The sequence below is a fragment of the Orycteropus afer genome, unplaced genomic scaffold (genome assembly GCF_000298275.1).
Source record: "Orycteropus afer afer isolate SDZICR_OR568_19922 unplaced genomic scaffold, OryAfe1.0 scaffold00009, whole genome shotgun sequence".
Classification (NCBI taxonomy): domain Eukaryota; kingdom Metazoa; phylum Chordata; class Mammalia; order Tubulidentata; family Orycteropodidae; genus Orycteropus; species Orycteropus afer.
In genome coordinates this window covers 6,774,996-6,797,835 of record NW_006921596.1, presented here as the reverse complement: position 1 = coordinate 6,797,835, position 22,840 = coordinate 6,774,996, and the positions used below count along the sequence as shown (strand labels likewise).

The following is a 22,840-nucleotide window of genomic DNA, read 5'->3' as shown; positions in this document are numbered from 1 at the left end:
ATATGCATGTGTACTATAAACTTTATGAAGTTCAAATACATGAGAATAAAAACAGTATAAAATAATATCATAATATTACATATATTGATGGATACAGAAGAAGAGAGAACTTCCAACTACATTAAGTATGAAAGTTATATAATCCTAGTATTTGGCTTTTGTATTTCTGTCTTTGTGGATTTAATGAAGATAAATTTCAGTCTTCCTAATACAGTCTAAAGAAGATAATAAATTGACCTTAAAAGATCTTCCTAATACTGCTTATAAAATACTGAGCTTCGGTTTACGGTGATGGAAAAATTGCTTTGATTAAGGGTACTGTTGCCCAGCTGAATACTGTAATTGCTATTAGTAAGTTGTACACCTATAAAAAACTGAATTCGGATGACTTCCGATAAGATGGCAGAAAAGGCAGACAAGCTACACAGACCCTCTTCAACAAAAAAAAAAGATAAACCAGTTGACACAATTACAGAAGATAATCCTGGACCCTGAGCTTTTAAAGGAAAGATGTTGTTGTTGTTGTTGTTGTTATGTGCCTTCGAGTCGGACCCGACTCGTAGCAACCCCTCCTTGGGTTTCTGAGGCAGTATCACTACAGAAGTAGATTGTCCCATCTTCCTTCCAAGGAGTGGCTAGTGGGTTTGAACCGCCAGCCTTCTGGTTAGTAGTCAAGTGCCTTAGGCACTACGCTACCAGAGCTCCTGAAGGAAAAATACAGAAGTGGATTAAACAGCAACTAGTAGAAGAACCTGAATGAAAACAGTTAGTAAGGACATAAATGGAGCAGTGGACTGCCAACTATCCTGACAGCACAGATAGCATGAATATTTGCAAATGGTATTAGAAACTGAGAATTAACCTAAAAATCAACCCTGCTTACCAAGGGCTGCATGGATGACTGCACTAGTGGCTGATGACCAAAAAAAGGAAACAGCAAAGAATGAGACAAACTGAGCTGTGGAAAAAAGGAAACAGCAAAGAATGAGACAAACTGAGCTGTGGACTTTCAGCTCTCTGGAGGGCACAGCCATTGTGAATGCTTACAAGCAGCAGCAATTTTGGATATTTAAAGGACAGCATTCTTTTTCAGATTCCAGGCACCTAAGAATAGGCTCTGCTTGCCAAAGACAGCATGGACATATGGGAGGCTGATGACTGGAAAGGACACAGGTGGTGAGTGCATAAGTGCTGCCAACTAGCAAATAGAGGAGCACAGTACCCTGCTTACTCAGATACATCCAAACAAAATGAAATCTTGGGTGAATCACTGCAACATACAATCACCAATTAAATATAAACACAAAACCATCACTATGTCTTGAAATCAACATGGCATCACAGTCCACGAAAACAGCAAGATAAAGCAGTAGAAACAAGGGATCAATATACAGACCCAGAACACATCCCTGAGGAATAAGAAGCATTGGAATTCCCTGATAAGGAATTCCAAAGAATTATATTTAAGTACCTTCAACCGATTAAGAGACAAACAAGGAAAACACTGATAAAATTGAGAAAAATGCAGAGAAAACCCTAGAACAATTTCAAAAGACAATATAAGAACAAAATGACAAAATAAATAAAAAATTAGAAATGATTCTAAATCTACAGATAGAAATCCAGAAGATTAATACTAAATTCACAGAAACAGGTAACACATTGAACAGGCAAAGGAGTAGAATTGAATCAATGGAAGACAGAATTAGTGAGATTAAATATAAATATCTGAATACTTCTTTGGAAGAGGGTCAATCAGCAAAAAGATCAAAACAAAATGAAAAAAGCCTTAGGTTCATGTGGGATACCATCAAAAGGAATAACCTACATGTAATCCAGAACAGGAAGAGACAAATAAAACCACAGAGAAAACTGTAGAAGATTTATTTATTGGAAGAGAATTTTCCCGGTATGATGAAAGATGAGAGAATATATCTGTTCAAGAAGTCTAACGAACCCCATACAGGATACACCCCAAAAGAAACTCTCCAAGACATATCATCATCAAACTCAACAAAACGAAAGACAAAGAATCCTAAAAGCAGCACAGGAAAAACAAAAAGTTACCTACAAGGGGCAACCAAGAAGACTAAGCTTGGATTTCTTAGCAGAAACCATGCAGGCAAGAAGACAATGGGATGATATATGTAAAACTCTCAAAGAAAAAAAAATTTCCAACCAAGAATTATATACTCAACAAAACTGCCCCTCAAATATGATGGAGAAATTAAGACATTTCCAGATAAACAAAAATTAAGGGAATTTCTTAAAACCAGACCAACCTTACAAGAGATGCTAAAGTGAGTCCTTTGGACAGAGAACCTGCAACAGCAAACAACTACCAATCATTAACACACATGATAACATAACCCAGAAACCAACCCAGTTATGGAAGTATCCAAAGTAAATAAGCCTACAAGATTGTAAGCAGGGAGCCAGAAATATCAATTGACAGATGAGGACAACTACAAACCAAAAAGATGGAAAAAAAAAATGTGTTTTTACCGAACATCTAAATGGTAGGGAATTCAAGACAACTGTAAGATAGAACAGACTGTTCTAAACTTGGGAAGGAAATTATAAATCACAGGGTAACCTCAAAGAAAAATAACAAACTTTCACATCAAAATAAAAAAGAGGAAAAGCACAAATATGTAGCAAATACTAAGCAACAAAGGAAGTGATAACACAATTTATAAACAAAACGCACTCAGCACAGAAAATTATATGGAACAAAGAAATCAGCAACACCACGAAAAACATGTAACAAAATGACAGCAACAAATTAATACTTGTCCATAACTACTGCGAATGTCAATGGATTCAATGCACCACTCAAGAGACAGAGAGTTGCAGACTGGATAAGAAAACATAACCCATCAATATGCTGTCTATAAGAGACACATTTTAGATAGAAAGACAAATACAGACTAAAAGTCAAAGATTGGAAAAGATAAGCAAATGGCAACCATAAAAGAGCAGGACTGGCAATATTAATTTCTGACAAAATTGACTTTAAGACAAAAACCACCATAAGAGACAAGGAAGGACATTATAGGACATTAAAGGGTCTATTGAACAAGAGGATATAACAATAATAACTATCTATGCGCCCAATGAAAGAGTCCCAAAATACATAAATCTGACTTTAACAAAATTGAAAAGACAAATAAATGGCTCCACATTTATAGTAGGAGACTTCAATACACCACTTTCAATGAAAGATAGAACAACTGGAAAGAAACTCAACAAAGATGCAGAAGAGCTAAACAATACAATCCACCAACTTGAGCTTATAGACATTTACAGAGCACTTCACCCAACAACAGCATACTATACATTCTTTTCCAGTGCACATGGAACATTCTCCAGGATAGACCAAATGTTAGGCCACAAAACAAGCCTTTAAAATTTAAAAACATTGAAATAATGCAAAGCACTTTCTCAGATAACAATGCTATAAAATTAGCAATCAACATTAGGAAGATCAATGGAAAAAGAGCAAATACATGGAAACTGAACAACACCTTCCTTGATAATGATTTGGTAATAAAAGAAAATGAAATTTAAAAATTTCTTGAATCGAGAATGGAAACACAACATACCAAAATCTTTGGGATCCAGCAAAAACAGTGATCAGAGGGCAATTTATAGCAATAAATGCACATGTCAAAAAAGAAGAAAGAGCCAAAATCAACACCTTAACTCAGCATGTCCAAAAATAAGAAAAGATTAATAAAACTGGCAAACTACTGGCAAATTTAACAAAGGAAAAGATGGATAACACGAATAAGAAATGGATTGAGCGATGTCACAACAAAAATCAAAAGGATAATATCAGGCTACTTTGAAGGGCTATACTCCAACAAATTTGAAAATCTAGAAGAAATGGACAGATCAATAGAAACATACTACTTACCTAAACTAACACAGACTGAGATGGAAAATTTCAGCAGACTCATAACAAAAGAAGAAATCGAACAAGTCATTAAAAAAAAATTACCAACCACAACTAAAAAAAGCAAGCCCAAATAATTTTACTGCAGAATTCTACCAAACGTTCAGAGAACAGACACGAATCCTATTCAGAGTGTTCCAGAGCATAGAAAAAAGATGGAATCCTCCCAAATTCATTTTATGGACTAAGCCCTAGATACTCAAACCAGGCAAAACCAAAAACCAAACCCACTGCCATCATGTCAATTCTGACTCATAGCAGCCCCCATTGGGTTTCTAAAGCAGTAAATCTTTATGGAAGTACATTGCCCAGTCTTGCTTCCATGAAGTAGCGTGGGTTTGAACCACCAACCTTCTTGTTAGCATGCAGATGCTTTAGGCACTGTGCTACCAGAGCTCCTTAAAACCAGGCAAATACATTACTACAAACCAGGCAAAGACATCACTAAAAAGGAAAACTGCAGACCAATATCCCTCATGAACATAGCGGCAAAAATCTTCAACAAAATACTAGCCAACAGACTCCAACAACACATCAAAAAATATTACATTATACCAGGTATGCAAGGATGGTTCAGCATTAGAAAAACAATCAATGTCATCCATCACATACATTAAACAAAGGAAAAGAACCATATGATCATATCAACCGATCCAGAAAAGGCATTTGATAAAATCTAACACCCCTTCCTGATTTAAAAAAAAAAAAAAAAAACTCTCAGCAAGATAGAAATAGAAGGGACATTCCTCAACATAATAAAGAGCGTATATGCAAAACCAGCAGCCAACATTATTCTCAGTGGAGAGAGATTGAAACCATTCCCCTTGTGAACAGGAACCAGACAAGGATGACCTCTATCACCACTTCTGTTCAACATTGTATTGGAAATCCTAGCCAGAGCAATAAGGCAAGAAAGGGAAATCAAAGGCACCCAAAGTGGTAAGGAAGAAGTCAAACTATCCCTATTTGCTGATGATACGATCCTATAGCTAGAAAACCCTAGAGACTCAGACAAAAATCTACTGGAACTAATTGAGAGATTTAGCGTAGTGTTAAGATACAAGATCAACATCCAAAAGTCAGTTGGATTCCTCTACACCAGCAAAGAAATTACTGAGAAGGAAATAAATCAATACCATTTACATTAGCTACCAAAAAAAAATGAAATGCTTAGAAATAAATCTTACTAGGGACACAAAAGACCTGTACAAAGAAAACTACAAAACACTACTTCAAGAAACCATAAAAGGTCTACATAAATGGAAGAACATCCCATGCTCATGAATAGAAAGATTGAACATTGTGAAAATGTCAAGTCTACTGAAAGCAATCTTATACAGTCAATGCAATCCCAATCCCGATCCCATCAACATTCTTTAAGGATATGGAAAACCAGTCACAAATTTTATATGGAAAGGAAAGAGACCTTGGATAAGCAAAGCACTATTGAAGAAGAACAACAAAGTAGGAGGTCTCACACTCCCGGATCTCAAAACCTGCTATACAGCCACAGTAGTCAGAACAGCCTGTTACTTGTACAACAACAGACACATAGACCAGTGGAACAGAACTGAGAACCCAGAAATAAATCCATTGACCTATGATCAGCTGATTTTTGACAAAAGGCTGAAATCCATTAAATGGGGAAGAGAGGGTCTCTTTGCTGACAAAACTGGATATCCATTTGCAGAAAAATGAAACAAGATCCATACCTCACACCATACACTAAAACTAACTCCAGGTGAATCAAAGACTTAAACGTGATACTTAAAACTCTAAAGTTCCTCAAAATAAAATAGGGGCATAATGACTGCTAACCAGAAGGCTGGCTGTTCAGAACCACCAGCCACTCTTTGGAAGGAAGATGGGACAATCTACTTCCATAGTGATACTGCCTCGGAAACCTAAGGAGGGGTCGCTATGAGTCAGGTCCGACTTGATGGCACATAACAACAACAATTCATGGCATAGACTATCAAGCATAACCCAAAATGCATAAACAGCAGAAAAGAAGCTAGATGAATGAAATGGGACCTTCTAAAAATTAAATTTTTATGTGCTTCAGAAGACTTCTCCAAAACAGTCAAAGAGAACCTACAGATTGGGAAAAAAATATTCGGCAATGACGTACCTCTAAAATTTATAGAAAACTCCAATACCTCAACAACAAAAAGACAAACAATCCAATTTGAAAATGGGCAGAAGACATGAACAGACACTTCACCAAAGAGGATATTCAGGTAGCCAACAAACACATGAAGAAATGTTCACAATCATTAGCCATTAGAGAGATGCAGATCAGAACAATAATGAGATACCGTCTTACCTAAGCACTGAATAGCAAAGTTCAACAAGACAGAAAATAACAAACACTGGTGAGGGTGTGGAGAGATTAGGACTCTCATACACTGCTGGTGAGACTGTCAAATGACTCAACCACTGTGGAAAGCAGTATGGCAATTCTCTACAAAGTTAGAATTAGAAAATACCATTTGATCCAGCAATCCCATTACTAGGTAAATATCCTAAAGAAGTGAGAGCCAGGACAAGAACAGATATATGCACACCCATGTTCATTGCAGCACTATTTACAATAGCCAAAAGATGGAAACAACCTAGGTGCCCATCAACAAAATGGATCATCCAACTATGGTACGTACACACAATGGAATACTATGCAACACTAAAGAATAAAGTAGACTGCAAAACACAGCATAATGTGGATGAACTTGAAGGACGTTAATGCTGAGTGAAATAAGTCAATCACAGAAGGACAATTATTGTAAAAAGTCAAGGAAAGGTTTATATATGGAAGGAAACTTTCTTTGTTGGTTACCAGGAATGGGAGGGAAGGAGAGGGAACACTGCAAAAATTTTTTCAAATGATAAAAAATATATGTATTAATAAATAAATAACACTGACTCACCAAAAAAAAAGCATTGACAAAACCTATGTGATATTTATGTTTACAACAGTGACCCCCTCCCCCCAGAAAAAAAATGAGTCACTTCTGAGACTGCTTATGTGTAACCAAAAGCCTCATGGGATTTGGTTCTTTAGTTTGGATGTTTAGGGTCATGATTTCATAGTACATCCCACTTAATTGGCCTATATTATGTTCAGTGCTTCTGTTACACCTCCTAGTTCATTGTGTAGTGCTTGACATCTTTAAAAAAAAAAAGGGAAAAAAAAAAACACTTGCAAACAGTTAGCCAAGATCAAGGCTTGTCAATTGGTCTCTAGAAGGATAGTCAGGAATAGGAGGAGGGTGTGGAAGGTGTGGCTAATTGCCTCTTTTGCCATGAGACCAGAAGAACTGGATGGTGCCCAGCTACCATAACTGAGTATTTTGATATAAGATTCTAAAGCAGAATCTTGAGCAAAAACCTTGTTGTGCATTTCCTGTGCAGAACAGAATTTCAAGTTCTCACAGACTTTGGGCTTTGTGGGTCTGTGGAGCCTGGGTGAACCCTTGAAACTTTTGCTCAGAGATAATCTTTAAACCAAAAATATCCCCTGAAGTCTTCTTAAAACCAAACAGTAATTTAGTTTAACTAGTGAAGGAGGTCTGCCTTGAGCATTATGCTCTTTAAAGAACTATCCATAAGGCTGTTATGACACAACTATTTTTTTAAAAAAGGGGAGGGATGATATAATTTTAAAGCACTTAGACACAAGTATTGCCTCAAAGAGAAATATTAAAATATATTGAGATGATTCCAAGAGAACCCTCTGGGATCCCATATAAAAAAATAATAATTCTCAAAAAACAAAAATAATAATTATGTTCAACACACATCACTGGGGTCTTTCTTCCTAGTAAAGCCTTACTGTGGTCTCAGGGAACATAAGGGACAATTGACATAATCCACAAAAACAATGTTTTATGTCCTGCTTTGGTGAATAGCAACTAGGGTCTTACAAGCTGTGAGCAGCTATCTTAGGTGCAACTATTGGTCTTTCCCCAACTGGAGCAAAGAAAAGTGAAGAAAATCCAAGACACATGGAAACAATTACTCCAAAGGACTAATGGACCACATAAACCCCAGCCTTTAGGACCATGAGACCAGAAGAACTAGATGATACTTGGCTACCATTGCCTGCAACTTTGAAAGGGATCACAATAGGAGGCACTGGAGAGAGATAAAAATGAAGAACAGAACTCATAATGAGAAAAAAAAAAAAAAAAGAACTCCCAAGACTATGGCCCTTAGTCTCCCTTCAAGTCTGGAACTGAACTCACCCCCATGGCTCAACTTTGAGCCAAACAACAGGCAGGTCGTGAACAGTAACACCAGGGAAATACAGGCTCCTCAGGACAGTAAACCAAATGAGCAAAAGGGAAGCATTTGCTCAGGGATAAAATTCAGAAAGCAGAAAGAGACAGGGAAGAAGGACAAATGGAAATGGTAAACACAGGGAGGAAGTGAGAAGAGTGCTCTTAGATTGTGGGGACTGCAGTCAGTGTCAGGAAACAAACTGTGTATTAATCATTGAATGGAAAACCAATTTACTCTTTAAACCTCCGGCTAAATCACAATTAAAAGTTTTAAAAAAAAAAACCTTATATGCCTTTTGGCAGCCCACCTATTATATATATATTTAAATCTTGTCAGCCACACCTATACCAACCCTGTCAAAGGTCAAAGATTTGCCCTTACTAACCAGCTGCCATCATAAAAACTTCCAAACAGTTCATGGCCTCAGAGGTTGAAAGTTTTTGAGTCCCAAAGGGGAACCAGGTTTGCTGGTCTGATAGAGCCTGGTGGAACCACTGAGACAATGGCTCCTAGCTGCCCTTCAGGTCTGGAATTGTACCCACACCTGTGGCTTCCACCCAAACAAAAGACAGGCATATGAGTTGAACATTTCCCTGAGGTAGATATACTCCTTGGAGAGAACAAACATGGGAGAAAGAAGGGCTGTTTATGCACAGGGAGACAGCTCAGGGGGCAGGAGTGCATGGAGGGATGGACACAGGGAAGGGGGTGACTGTCGGGAGGAAGTGGGAGGGGAGCTGTTGCATTGTGCTGAATTGTGGTCAATGTCATGAGACAAAGTGAATGTGAACTGCTGTATGGAAAGTGAATTTGCTTTGTAAACTTTCTCCCAAATCACAATAAAAAAAATTTTTTAAATGTTTTTTGAGTCCCCTAGCCATTTAGCTCGAAGAATTTCTTTTCCCCCTGAATTGCTTTTATACATATTCAATAAATTCAATAACTAATCTAATAGAAATACTTTGTAATTTAATAGCTTCTAGTTTTATAAAGAATGCTCTATACCTCTATTATAGCTGTTTTTATTATGTCTTTACTTGTCTGACTATTGTGCACAGGAGATAGGCACACATGCATCACTTCTGCCACATGGTATAAAAATAAAATAAGGTTAAATGAGAATTTACAGGCAGAGAAGCAGCAGAATGCATGGGCCCATCCTCTCACTGTCCTCCCAAAAGGCACACTCCAATCAACTCTAACAAGATACACCATGAAAAAGACTAGTAGAACCTCACCTTTGTGACATTTCATAGTATATGAAGACATTGGACTACCTAGCTGACAAGAGAGCTTTATCTGGTTGAGGAAAGACAGAAAGAAGAGGCCTCGGAGTGAAGCTTAAGTCATTTGCCTGTTGTACTATTGCTCTAACTCAAACTTGCTGAGCCACCTTTTTCCTAAGTTGTCAAAAGGGAGGGAAATATGAGCCCAGGACCTTCTGCGTTTGCCTCTCCTGTCTTCCCCCTTAAAATGTAAACTCTTCAATTTATGAATTCTTAACTTATTTTTCATTATATTTGGAATGCCATAAAGGCCTGGCAAATAATATCGCTATTTAGGTGAATAGATGTAAAGGAGATCCAAGTATCTACAAATGTTTGGAATCATAACTGAATATTGATGAGTTGTATAATACAGTGAGTTTATAGTCTGTATCAGGGTTTGCTCACTCACTCTTGACATTGTGGGCCAAAATGTCTGTGTACTGTAGGTGCTTAGCAGCACCCCTGGCCTTTATCCACTCACTGGATCCAGTGGCACCCCAAAGTTGTGACAACCAAAATGTCTCTTGACATTGGCAAAAATCTCTGTGGGTCAAAATTATGGCTGGGTGACAGCAATGGTCTAGAGACAGTTCTCACAGTTATTCAAGTTCAGAATGTTACTGCACTCAATATAAAGATGCAAGTCCATATATGTGTAAATTAAGAATAAGAAAAAGTATATTTGAAAAAAAAAAAAAAGTTAATACTCTTCATAATCAGTGAGGGGAGGAGGAAGAAGCATCCTGTTTATTGATCAAAATGTATGCTGTATGATTTTGCTTAGTCTATTAAAGTTATCGGGAGCTCTGGTAGTGTAGTGCCTAAGGGGCTTGACTGCTAACCAGAAGGCTGGCGGTACAAACCCACCAGCCACTCCTCAGAAGGAAGGTTGGGCAATCTACTTCCATAGTGATACTGCCTCGGAAACCCAAGGAGGGGTTGCTGTGAGTTGGGTCTGACTCAACGGCATGTAACAACAACAACAACAATAAAGTTACTAGCTTCAAGCCTTCTTAAGAAATCTTCAGTGAAAGAGGTTCTAACTACAGGAATCAGAATTTCAGGATTAGAGCAGCCAGGGAGAGCTACATGATGCAACAGCTTCATCCTAGACATACAAACACAAATTCAAAACTCACTCCAGTAGTAGCATCTGCCAGTGTACATTTTATTTTAGTCAATCATAGCTCATCAATTTTATACTAAATGACATTAATTAAATATATAATAGTTTACATTTGAACTGCCAACTTGACCTCTCTACTTGCATCCAAAATAAGACAGTTACCCATCCTACCTCCACCCAACCTGCTCCTTACCTTTCATCTTCATCTCAGTAAGAGTCATTATCTGCTACCTATTACTCAAGCCAAAAACCCTAGGATTCATCCCTTTTTCTTTAACTGAGCTATAATTCACATACCATAAAATGCACCCTTTTCACAATTCATTAGTTTTTAGTATATTTACAAAATTGTACAGCCATCATCATTATCTAATTTCAGAACATTTTCATCACACCATAAAGAAACCCTATACACATTAACAGTCATTGCCCATTACTCACACTCCTCAGCCCTGAAAACCAATAATATACTTTCTGTCTCTATGGATCAGCCTGTTCGGGACATTTCATATAAATAGAATCATAAATGTGGCATTTTGTGTCTTGCTTCTTTGACTTAGCATGTTTTCAAGGTCTATCCTAAGATTCATTCTTGATTCCCCTTTCTTAAATCCCCTTCATATTAATCCATGAGAAAAATCTAGTTGATTCTACTTCCATAATATGACAGTTGGTTTTATGTATCATCTTGGCTAGGCTATGGTTCACAGTTGTTTGGCCAGAAACTAGTCTGTTGCTACTGTTACATAGTAGTTATGTATGCTGCTATGAAATAGTTAACTGTGATTAAATCTGTTGGCTGTGGGTAGAAGGTGGAAGAATTTTGATGCTCTTGATACTAAAAACCTAGGCTGCCTTGAAAAGACTCTTGGTAGAATTATGAACATTAACAGGGACTCTGATGAGGGCTCAGAAAGAACTGAAAGCTATGGGGACAGATTCTATCATGATGAACAGAATGTTCCTATCAATGGGGATGTTAAATGTTCTTCTTGTGAGAATTTAAAAGGAAATAATGAGTAATATGTTATTGGACAGTGGTGGAAAGGCAGTCCTTGTTATAAAATGGCAAATAACTTATCTGAATTACATTCAAATGTTTTATGGAAAGTAGAACTTGTAAGAGATAAAAATAGATAATTTGGCTGAGGAGATTTCAAAGTGAGATCTTAAAGGGGCAGCAGCATAGTTTCTTATTGGCACTTAAAGTAAAATGTAGGAGGAAAGACATAGATTTAGAAAGAAACTGTGCAAAAAGAAACCAGAAAATGTCATAAAAATGAAGAGCGCCATAGCCTGGAAAGGACACAAAGGATGTGGCTGCACATCTTTTGCTAAAGATTAAGCCTGTGAGTGATGGATTCAGTGAGCGGCCTCAGCAGAAAACCCTGTCAGCTTAGACTGAAATGGACACGGACAGGATGAAACAAAGGAAAGCTATATACCTCCTGGAATTCGAAAGCCTGGAAGCAGACCATTGAACCTGCTTGGTTGCAGGCATCTACTATTTTTCAAGAACAGGAAGGAACAATCCCAGGAGCATTTCCAAGATCAGCAAGACTGTTGGAAGGAGCGCAGGGAACAGAGCTGCCACTTCCTCAGTTTGAAAGAGTGAAGCCACCACCCACTGGGTTTTAAACCCCTTAGGTTTCAGGGTGTGGCATCACCACCACCTCAGTTCCATAGGGTGAGGATACCATTCCAGTGGGCCAGGAGATTGGAGCCACCGCCCAAATTGAAGGAATGGGGCTGCCCAGGGCAGTAGGGGCAGTGTTGCCATCACAGCTGGTCTGGAGGGCAGTTAATGCCCAGATGTGCCTGGAAAACAAGGATTATTTTCAAGCCTAGAAAGCTAATGAGATTTGACCTACTGTATTTTGAACTTGTTTGGTACCCATGACCCCTTCGTTCCCTCCAGTCTTCCATTTAGAATGGGAATGTCTAGGTTAGTCGTGGTACATTATTGTACTTTGGAAGCAGAAAACATATAGGTTTCACAGGTACACAGATAGAAGGAATTTTGTCCCAGAATGGAACAGACCAGAGTCTCGCCCATACTTGACTTAGATGATGCAGATGAGATTTTAGACATAGACTTGATCTGGATCAGTTAAGACTTTTGGGGATAATGTGATAGGATAAATACCTAAGTACATATTTACCTCAGTTCCCTTTATCTGGTACATCATATTCACCTTTCAACAAAAAATCATAAAGCATCATCAGAGGCAGAAATCACAGTCTGAAGAGTCAAAGCAAGCATCCAAACCAAACTCAGGGCAGAGATTTTGGAATTATCAGACCAGGAATTTACACTAACTGATTAATATGCTAAAGGATCTACTGGGAAAAGTAGACAACATGCAAGAAAGGTAATGTGGGGGGAGAGATGAAAGGATCAAAAGAAAATGCTGAAAATCAAAAACACTGTAATAGAAATAAAGAATGTTCATCAGTAGATTGGACACGCCAAGGAAATAATCAGCGAACCTGAAAATATATGAATAGAAACTTACAAACTGAAAAGCAAAGAGAAAAAACAAAAGGTATAGTTTTATATTAATGAACACTGAGGTATAAATTGCTACACTAATGGCCCCCAATGAATTGTGCCTTCGAAATACCCATACCCATATATAGTCCCTGTCTACACTGACTCTGTGCTTGAATAGGACATTAGCAAATATGATACAAAGTAGAGCCTTGAGAAACTCTTATACACTGGGGCTTGCCCTCTTGGACTGCTGCCCTCACATGAGATTGCATGTGAAGAAGTCCAGTCTAATCTTTCACAATGAAAGACCACAAGGAGAGAGGCCCTGCCATCCTAGCTGAACTCTGCCTCCAGCTGACCCACCAGCTGAATGCATCCACATGAGGAACCCATTTGAAACTAGTAGGAGTGCCTAGCTGACCCACAGTCATGAAATAAGGTAATTACAACTTGTAAACTCCTAAATTTTTGGTTGGTTTGTTATACAGCAGTAGGTTATTGCTAAAAAGAATATATTGTGCTTTTGTTGGAAGCCAAATCGGAGAGAATTTACAAAGATAGAAGTGTCAACCCTGATTAAGGTATGTTTGGGCAGCAAAAAAAATAAAAAAATATGATTCAGACTTATAGCGACCCCCTTTGGGTTTCCAAGGCGGTAAATCTTTACAGCAGTAGATTGCCCAGTCTTCCTTCCACTGGTGGGTTTGAACTGCCAGCCTTCTGGTTAGCAGTCAAATGCCATAGGTACAATGCCACCACAGCTCCTTTTGGGCAGCTCAGGAGGTGATAAGAAAGGAACAAAAGATAAGAGCTTCTGTAAATTCACCCAAATCACAATTTAAAAAAAAAAAAAAAAAGGTAAGAGCTTAAGCGTTTAAAAGAATATACTTACTGAAGTCAAAACTTTAATCATGCCCTCTGGGAAGAAGGTGCATGTGACAGAAATGACTTCTAAAGGAAAAAGTATTAAGTGGTTTGTTTTGTGTTTAATGTATATTGATAGCTAATAAATGCCTCCTAGTATCACTCAGTAACATGTGATGGCTATACAGTCTAATGAATAAATCAAACCAAAAACCAAACTCACTGCCTTCTATTCAGTTGCAACTCATAGCAACCCCTCCTTGGGTTTCTGAGGTGGTATGGCTAGAGAAATAGATTGCCCAGTCTTCTTTCCAAGGAATGGCTGGTGGATTTGAACCACCAGCCTTCTGGGTAGCAGTCAAATGCCTTAGGTTACTTATAAATCACATGCTTTGTTAAAAATAACTTGTCTTGCAATTTGGGTTTTCAAAAACTTTCTCTCACCTTTTGTTTGTAAATTAAGTAAGTATGTGTCTTTTATCGCTATGTCAGAACTAAACAGTTTTACTCCCATGTGCCTTTTGTTGCCACTGGAAAAAAAAGACAGCTTATAGCAAAATGCCATAGCCCATTGGTTACCCCTCAGAAAGGTACAGATTTCCAACATGGAAAGTGAAGTGCACTGAGGCATAAGCCAAGCTTTCTCATTTAGCTCATTTATACCACATTGTCCACTTTGGAAATCAGAGTTTATTTTTTTCATCTAGAGCATGACAGTTGAAACATAATTGCACATAACCATAGAACAGTTTACCTCCCTAATGCAACTCTAAAGGAGCACTGACCATTAAATTGGAACTCCACAGGCAGTAACACCTAATGCAATTTGGTTTTATGAGTGCTGTGGGTTTCTTTTATTGTTTCTCTTTGCATTCTTTTCGGCATGTACTAGCAACGGCTTTTTATCATTCCTTCATTAGACACTTTTGTGCATCAAGGTATAGAAAAGCAGGTATCAAAATAAAAGTACTCATTTTCTCAAAAAGTTAAAACATGAAGTTACTATATGATTCAGTAATTTCATTCTTAGGTACATTTCCAAGGTAACTGAAAATATATGTCTACACAAAAACTTGTACAGGAGTGTTCACAGCAGTATATTATTCATAATAGCCAAAAAGGAGAAACAACCCAAATGTCTATCAACGGATGAATGGATAAACAAATTTATATATCTATACCCAAAACCAAATCTGTTGCTGTCAAGTCGACTCTGGCGCATAGCGACCCGATAGAACAGAGTAGGGCTGCTCTATAGGGTTCCTAAGGCTGTAATTTTTATAGTCAGTGAGCTGGATTGACAGAGTGGCTACAACAAAGGGCTCAAACGTAGCAGTGATTGTGAGGGTGGCACAGGACCAGGCAGGATTGCATTCTGTTGTACACAGGGTCACTATGACTCAGGATGCACTCGACATCATGTGACAGCCGTCTCTGCAGAAGCAGACTACCATATCTTTTCCTGCAGAGCAACTGGTGGGTCCATACCGCCAACCTTTCAGTTAGCTGCCAACTCAACCTCTGAGGCATCAGGGCTTCTAATATATCCATTAAAAAAAAAAAAAAAAAAACTCACTGCCATCAAGTCGTTTCCGACTCATAGCAACCCCTCCTTGCCAGAGTAGTATCTCTACAGAAGTAGACTGCCCAGCCTTCCTTCCGAGGAGTGGCTGGTAGGTCCGAATCGCCAGCCTTCTGGCTAGCAGTCAAATGCCTTAGGTACTACGCTACCAGAGCTCCTGATACATCCATAAAGTGGAATGTTACTTAGCCATAGAAAAGAATCAAGTATTGAAAGATGCCACACATAAAATAACTTTATAAACATTATTCTAAGTGAAAGAAGTCAGATAAAAAAGGCCACATATTACACCACTGTATTTATATGAACATCCAGAATATAGAGATCAATAGAGACAAAGCAGATTACTGGTTGCCAGGGGCTAGAAGAGGGGAAATAGGAAGTTAGTGCTAATGGGGACAGGATTTGGTTTTGAGGGGATGAAAATATTCTGAAATTCAGTAGTGGTGATGGTTACACAATCTTGTGAATATACTAAAAACCACTGAACACTAGACTTAAAAGGGATAAATAAATTTTATAGTATATGAATTATATCTCAATTTTTAAAAAGAAGAAAAAAAACCTATTCATGTTCTAAATTTGTAACTGGGAAGCAGGCTGACAGATATAGTTTGAACCAGGGTTCTAAGCTTCTTAGTTTATTCCAAAAGAAAAATTAGAGAAACTTCATTAAGAAATTGTTAATTGTTACATTATTTTTCAAGAAGCAACATCAAGTGGAAATTCAACCTAAGAAAGCCAGAAAAATATGAGAAATGTTTATGTAATAATCAAAGAAACAGCTAACGTTTGTGTGGTGCTCTGCATCAGTGGTTACATGCTCATGTTATAATTGCCTCACCAAATCCATTTGGTAAATAGTTCTTTTATTCTAACTTTACAGATGCGTAAATATTCAATTACATTTCTCTGTTGTGTCTTTTAAACATCTCCAGGTCAAGGTTTGCCTCTCTTTTGTCTCTATGGAATAGACATATAGTGGGCATTCAATAAATGTTTAAGTGAATGAGTAAATAAGAATTAGAAAGGGCAAAGGACTTACTAATTATCAAACAACAAAGTATATTATACATGTCTGGGCATTCAAATCATACATGCTTTTGCTAATACCGTATCACCTGTCTCCTATCTTCCCTACACAAGTGTTCAAGCTCTAGCCTTTAAGCTAATAACATGTTAGACTTAAAATCTCAAATGGATGCCATCGACAGTAATAATGGCATATTATAAAGCACTCAAGAAAAACTTAATTTAACCAGTTGTGCAAATTATATTTTATTACATACTACCAAAATTCAAGTTTAGTACAACAGACCAAGTGCCTGTTATAATTCAGCCACCACGCTGTGCCCTAGAGTATAAGGATAAATAAATCACTAGACTGAAACCACCCAAGCACCTCTTTTCATGAAGCTACTTTCAGTCTAGTAGGAGTTTACACCTCGTATTTCACACATTGTATTAGTTTCCTTAGCATACAGCTGTATGCTGAGCAAATAATCTGAGAAGCTGGACTATATAGAGAAGGAGGTGGCATCAGGACTAAAGGAAGAATCATTAACAATCTGCATTATGCAGATGACATAACCTTGTTTGCTGAAAGTGCAGATACTTGAATTACTTACTGATGAAGATCAAAGACTACAGTCTTCAGTATGGATTATACCTCAACATAAAACAAAAACCCTCACAACCACACCAGTAAGCAATATCATCATAAAAGAAAAGATTGAAGTTGTCAGGGATTTCATTTTACTTCAATCCACAGCCAACACCCGTGGAATCAGCAGTCAGGAAATCAGACGTCATACTGTACTGGGCAAATCTTCTGCAGAAGAACTCTTTAAAGTGTTAAGAAGCAAAGATATCCCTTTGAAAACTAAGGTTCACCTGACCCAAGCCATGGTATTTTCAGTCACCTCATATGCATGTGAAAGCTGGTCAAATGAATAAGGAAGACCTAAGAAGGGGTGATGCCTTTGTATTGTAGTGTTGGCAAAGAACATTGAAAATACCATGGACTTCTAGGAGAACAGACAAGTCTGTCCTGGAGGAAGTGCAGCTGGAATGCTCCTTAGAAGCGAGAATGACCAGACTTTATCTCACCTACTTTGTCATGTTGTCAGAAGGGACCATTCCCCAGAGAAGACTAAAGTGGAGGGTCAACAAAGAAGGGAAAGACCCTCAACGGATTGACACTGTGGCTGCAGTAGTGGGCACAAGCATAGCAAGGATTGTGAGGATAGTACAGGACCAGGCAGTATTTCATTTCTTGTACATGGGGTCACTATGAGTTGGAGCCAACTCGATGGCACCTAATAACAGTAACAGTAGTTTCCTAGGGTTGTAGCAAAGTACCACAGCTAGTGGCTTTTAAGAATAGAAGTGTATTATCTCACTGTTCTGGAGATAAGGAGTCCAGAATCAGAGTGTCGGTCACGTTGATGTCTTGGGAGGGTTCTGTGAGAGAATCTTCCATGCCTCTCTTCTAGCTTCTGGTGAGTTGGCCAGTGATCCTTGGCATTATTTGACTTATAGATACATCACTTGAATCTCTACCTCCATCTTCATATGTTCATCTTCCCTTAGTGTGTCTCTTGTCCTCTTTTATAAGCATACCGCTCAGACTGTATTAGGATGCACCCTAGTCTAGTATGACCTTATGTTAACTGAAAACATACAAGGTCACATAGTTACCAGGGGTTAGGAATTCATATATTTTGAGGGGACACAATTCAATCCATAACCCATGTAATTTCATCATTTTATCCTTGTCAGTTATCTAGAAGCTGCATCAGATGTAATTCAAGATACTCCAAAGAAATAACAGTCAAATACCAGTAAATTCCTTTATGCTCTGTAGTATGACTATGCAAAGGCATTTGACTATGCATAATTATGACAAATCATGGCTAACATTATGAAGAATGAGAATTCCAGAACACTTCATTGTGCTCATGAAGAACCTGTACACAGACCAACAGGCAGTTGTTCAAATAGAACAAGGGGATTCTGCATGGTTTGAAGTCAGTAAAGGTGTATGTCAGGGTTGTATTCTTTCACCTTCCTTATTCAGTCTGTATGTGGGCAAATAATCTGAGCAGCTGGACTGTATGAAAAAGAACGTGGCATCAGGACTGGAGAAAGACTGATTAACAACCTGTTATATGGAGATGGCACAGTTTTGCTGAAAGCAAAAATGAAGCACTTACTAATGAAGATCAAAGACTACAGCCTTCAGTATGACTTACACCTCAATATAAAGAAAACAGAAATCCTCACATCTGGACCAACTAGCAGCAGCATGATAAATGGATGAAATACTAAAGTTGATTTCATTTTTCTTAGATCCTCAATCAACACCCATGGAACCAGCAGTCAAGAAACAAAATGACATTTGCAGTGGGAAAATTTGCTGCAAAAAGACTTCATTAAAGGGTTGGAAACCAAACATGTCATTTTTAGGATTAAGGTACACCTGGTCCAAGCCATGATATCTTCAGTTGCCTCATGTGCATGTGGAAGCTGGACAATGAACAAGGAAGACCAAAGAAGAATGGATACCTTTGAATTACAGTGTTGGCAAAGAATATCAAATATACCATGGACTGCCAGAAGAACCAACAAATCTGTCTTGGAAGAAGTACAGCCAGAATACTCCTTAGAAGAAAAGATGGCAAGACTTCATTTCATATGCTTTGGACATGTTATCAGGAGGGACCAGTCCCTGGAGAGAGGCATCACGCTTGGTAAAGTAGAGGGTCAGTGAAAAAGAGAAAGACCCTAAACAAGATAGACTGACACAGAGGCTGCAGCAATGGGCTCAACTATAGCAAAAATTGTGAGGATGGCTCAGGACCAGGCAGTACTTCATTCTGTTGTACACAGGGTCGCTACGAGTTAGAACTAACTTGATGGCAGTGGGTTTAGTTTTTTAGTTTTGTAAAGCTATTTTTAATGAGTCTTTAATATTTATAAACTGGGGAGTTCATTTCACTTCTTTAAAGACTCAGTTCTAGTACTTAAATTTTTAACATTTGTCAAAAGCAGTGTTTCTAAACTGCCTTTTTTGTTTGTCTTTAATAAATCTAGCTGGACAACTCAGCCAGTCAGCACATTTAGCTCTCCAACTACCATACAGTGTGCTTGGTTTAGGTCGAAGTGCAAATTTTCTTGATCATCTTTATGTTGGTATACCCCGTCCATCTGGAGAGAAGGTGAGTAAAAATGTATTTTGTTTATTACTAATTTGGTTTTTAATATTCACCTTTTTAAAAGGAATAAAATAAATTGGTAGGAACCTAACTAAACTTACTTTATATTGAGCACATCATGATTTAAAATTATAGCTTTCCATCACCACCACCACCAAGTTCACAAGTACTTCTTTTTTCTGCTCTATTTTTCACCTTATCACATTTACCACCTAACATGCTGTATAGGAGTCCCTGGGTGGTGAAAATGGTTAAAAACTCAACTACTAACAGAAAGATTTGCAGCTTGAAACCACCCAAAGGCACCTCAGAGGACAGGCCTAGCAAACTGCTTGCAGAAAGCCACAGGCTTGGACCCTGTGGAGTGCAGTACTGCTCTGCATCCATGGGAGCCCCACGACTCAGTCAACTCCCCAACAGCATGCTGTGCAGTTTACTTACTTTGTTTATTGTCAGACTGCTCCTCAACTGGAATGTTAGCTCCAAGCAGCATTTGTACATAGCACTTTGAACAATGCTAGGTGAGAGTGGGAATGAATAAATATTTGTTTAATTAATAAATAAATAAATAAATAAATTCATGAGACACAAATATTCATCTCAGGAAAGAGCAGAAAATTTTTAGCAATAGATGATACAGGAGTGCTGTTTTAGATTTGAAATAAATATGTAAATGTCACTTAATCCTTACCTAGGTTTTAAATTTCTCAAAGAATACTTGAACTTTTTCTTGTATTTAATTTGAATAATTTAATGTTTTTAAAAAAATTTTTTTACATGTTCTTAAATTCTTTTTCCAGTCTATACGAAAACAAGAGTGGACTGCAATCATTCCAAATTCTCAGCTAATTGTCATTCCATTCCCTCACAATGTTCCTCGAAGGTAATGTCCTTCCTTGAACTGAATCTGGTAAATACTATCAACTCTGAATCATAAGTGCAGTTATCTCTTTTAAAAACTCTCTCTTATTCCTGCTGTGTTCACCTATGAGTGTCACCACTTCATTTGCTTACAGCAACCTAAAATGAATAAACATTCCTACACAAAGGGTTCCTGACATTCTCAACGAAGAACAAATTAAATCCTATTACAAAAACATCAGGATAACTAATTTGGGATTTATACATATTCTGGTTAAATAAACTGGTTTTAAGTTTACTAGTCATGAATTCTAAAATTTCAGGATACTAAACTTTATAGTAAGTATTGATCTTCTTAATAAAGTCTTTGAGAAGTGGCACATATCCCACAATGGCTGGACACAAATTTTGTAGTCAAACAGACCTAGGCTAGGAACTCGGCTCCACTGCAAACTGTGAGATTGGCAGGTAGTTCCTGTCCTCTCTGAGCCCTAATCTCTACATCTATAGAATGGAAGGCAGGGCATGTACTCACAAGGCTGTTGTGAGGCTGTACCCAGCATATTACAAACTTTAAGGAAATGACAGCTGTTTTTATCCTTGTTAGCACTAGATGTTCCTTTCACAATACAGCATTTAACTCTAATTCTCCACCTTATCTTTGTTCATTTTTCTTTAAATTATCAGGTTGACTCTATTGTTTCAAAAGTAGACAGTGGAGGTATTCACTAACAACATTTAAATTTCATTAGGGAAATATATTACTTGATCTTAAGGATAATCTGATATCAATATGGAAAAATAACCACAGGGAAAAGGTATAATGCATATAGGATTATGTAATCAGTGAGGTTGTATTTGGTACATTCTCTTCAACATATAGGCTTAATTATTTTTTCTTAAAATTCTAGATGAAATCTATTCAGTGCTATGCTAGAGACAGCCTGTACCAGTTTAAACCAATTGTGTGCGTCTCTTTTCAACTCTGTGTTTATTGAAATCACATTGGTAGCTTAAAATTAGCCATGATAGTATTTTTACACAATGAAAATTGGCAAATGCTACAAACATCTGGGCTCCCCTCCCCCCAAAAAAAATGCCATTTTACCACTGTACCACTAGAAGCATTTTTTGGTAGATATGTGGGGTTTGAAATCAAATTGCTTCAGAAAATGACAATCTTTATTACAATATTATGCATGAAATAAGATAACATGAAACCCAACAGTTATAGTCTTGGTTGAGATTTTTTTTAATAAGCCTATAATGTGTGTTTTTGAGGAGAGGGAACTCAGGCACACCCAAAGCAGCAGGGCGGGAGAAAGGGGATTAAAAGCCAGGAACCTGGACAGAGGAGCAGTCAGCCACAGGGATCCAGGTGAGTAGAGGGAACTCAGGCACGCCCGAAGCAACAGGGTGGCAGAGCGGGAGAAAGGGGATAAAAAGCTAGGACCTTGGACAGAGGAGCAGTCAGCCACAGGGATCCAAGTGAGGAGAGGGAACTGAGGCCTGCCCAAAGCAACAGGGTGGGAGAGCGGAAGAAAGGGGATTAAAAGCCAGGAACCCGGAGAGAGGAGCAGTCAGCCACAGGGATCCAGGGAAGAGTGGTATGAGAGGTTTTCAACAGGGAGACAAACCTGTCTGTCGGTTTGTCCTACCGTGGTGATGTACTGATGTGAGTTTTGAGGCTGTGCCACTGGTGTTTCAAACCCAGTGGGATGCACATGGTGCATAGGTATCAGCCCAGCTTACTGAGACAGACTAGGAAGAAGGAAGGGGCCGTCAACTTCTCAAAGATTTGGCCAGGGAAAACCTTATTAATAGCAAAGAAACACTGTTTGATACATTACCGCGCAACTTTATGAATAGTCCAGTGAGGTTAGAAGGCTCTCAAAATAGGACTGGGAAAGAGCTGTATCATCTGAGTAAACCCGGACTTACTCCTATGGATAAGGTAAAGCTTTCAAGACCTCCATTTGCTGATGGGACACCACTCAAATTGAAGAGAAACAGCTGCAGACATCCATTAATCATCGGAACATGGAATGTACGAAGTATGAATCTAAGAAAATTGAAAGTTGTCAAAAATGATATGGAACACATAAAGATTGATATCCTCGGCATTAGTGAGCTGAAATGGACTGGTTTTGGCCATTTTGAATCAGACAACCATGTGATCTACTATGCTG

General features: G+C 38.1%; 1 protein-coding gene across 1 annotated transcript in view; it reads left to right on the top strand.

Moving 5' to 3' along the window:
• The window catches only part of ITFG1 (integrin alpha FG-GAP repeat containing 1), a 412,834-nt gene that overhangs the window by 382,061 nt on the left and 7,933 nt on the right, over positions 1-22,840 (top strand). The window contains exons 15-16 of the mRNA XM_007946857.2: positions 19,669-19,793; positions 20,591-20,673. Coding sequence (XP_007945048.1) covers positions 19,669-19,793; positions 20,591-20,673 — 208 coding nt within the window. The remainder of the gene's footprint in view (positions 1-19,668; positions 19,794-20,590; positions 20,674-22,840) is intronic.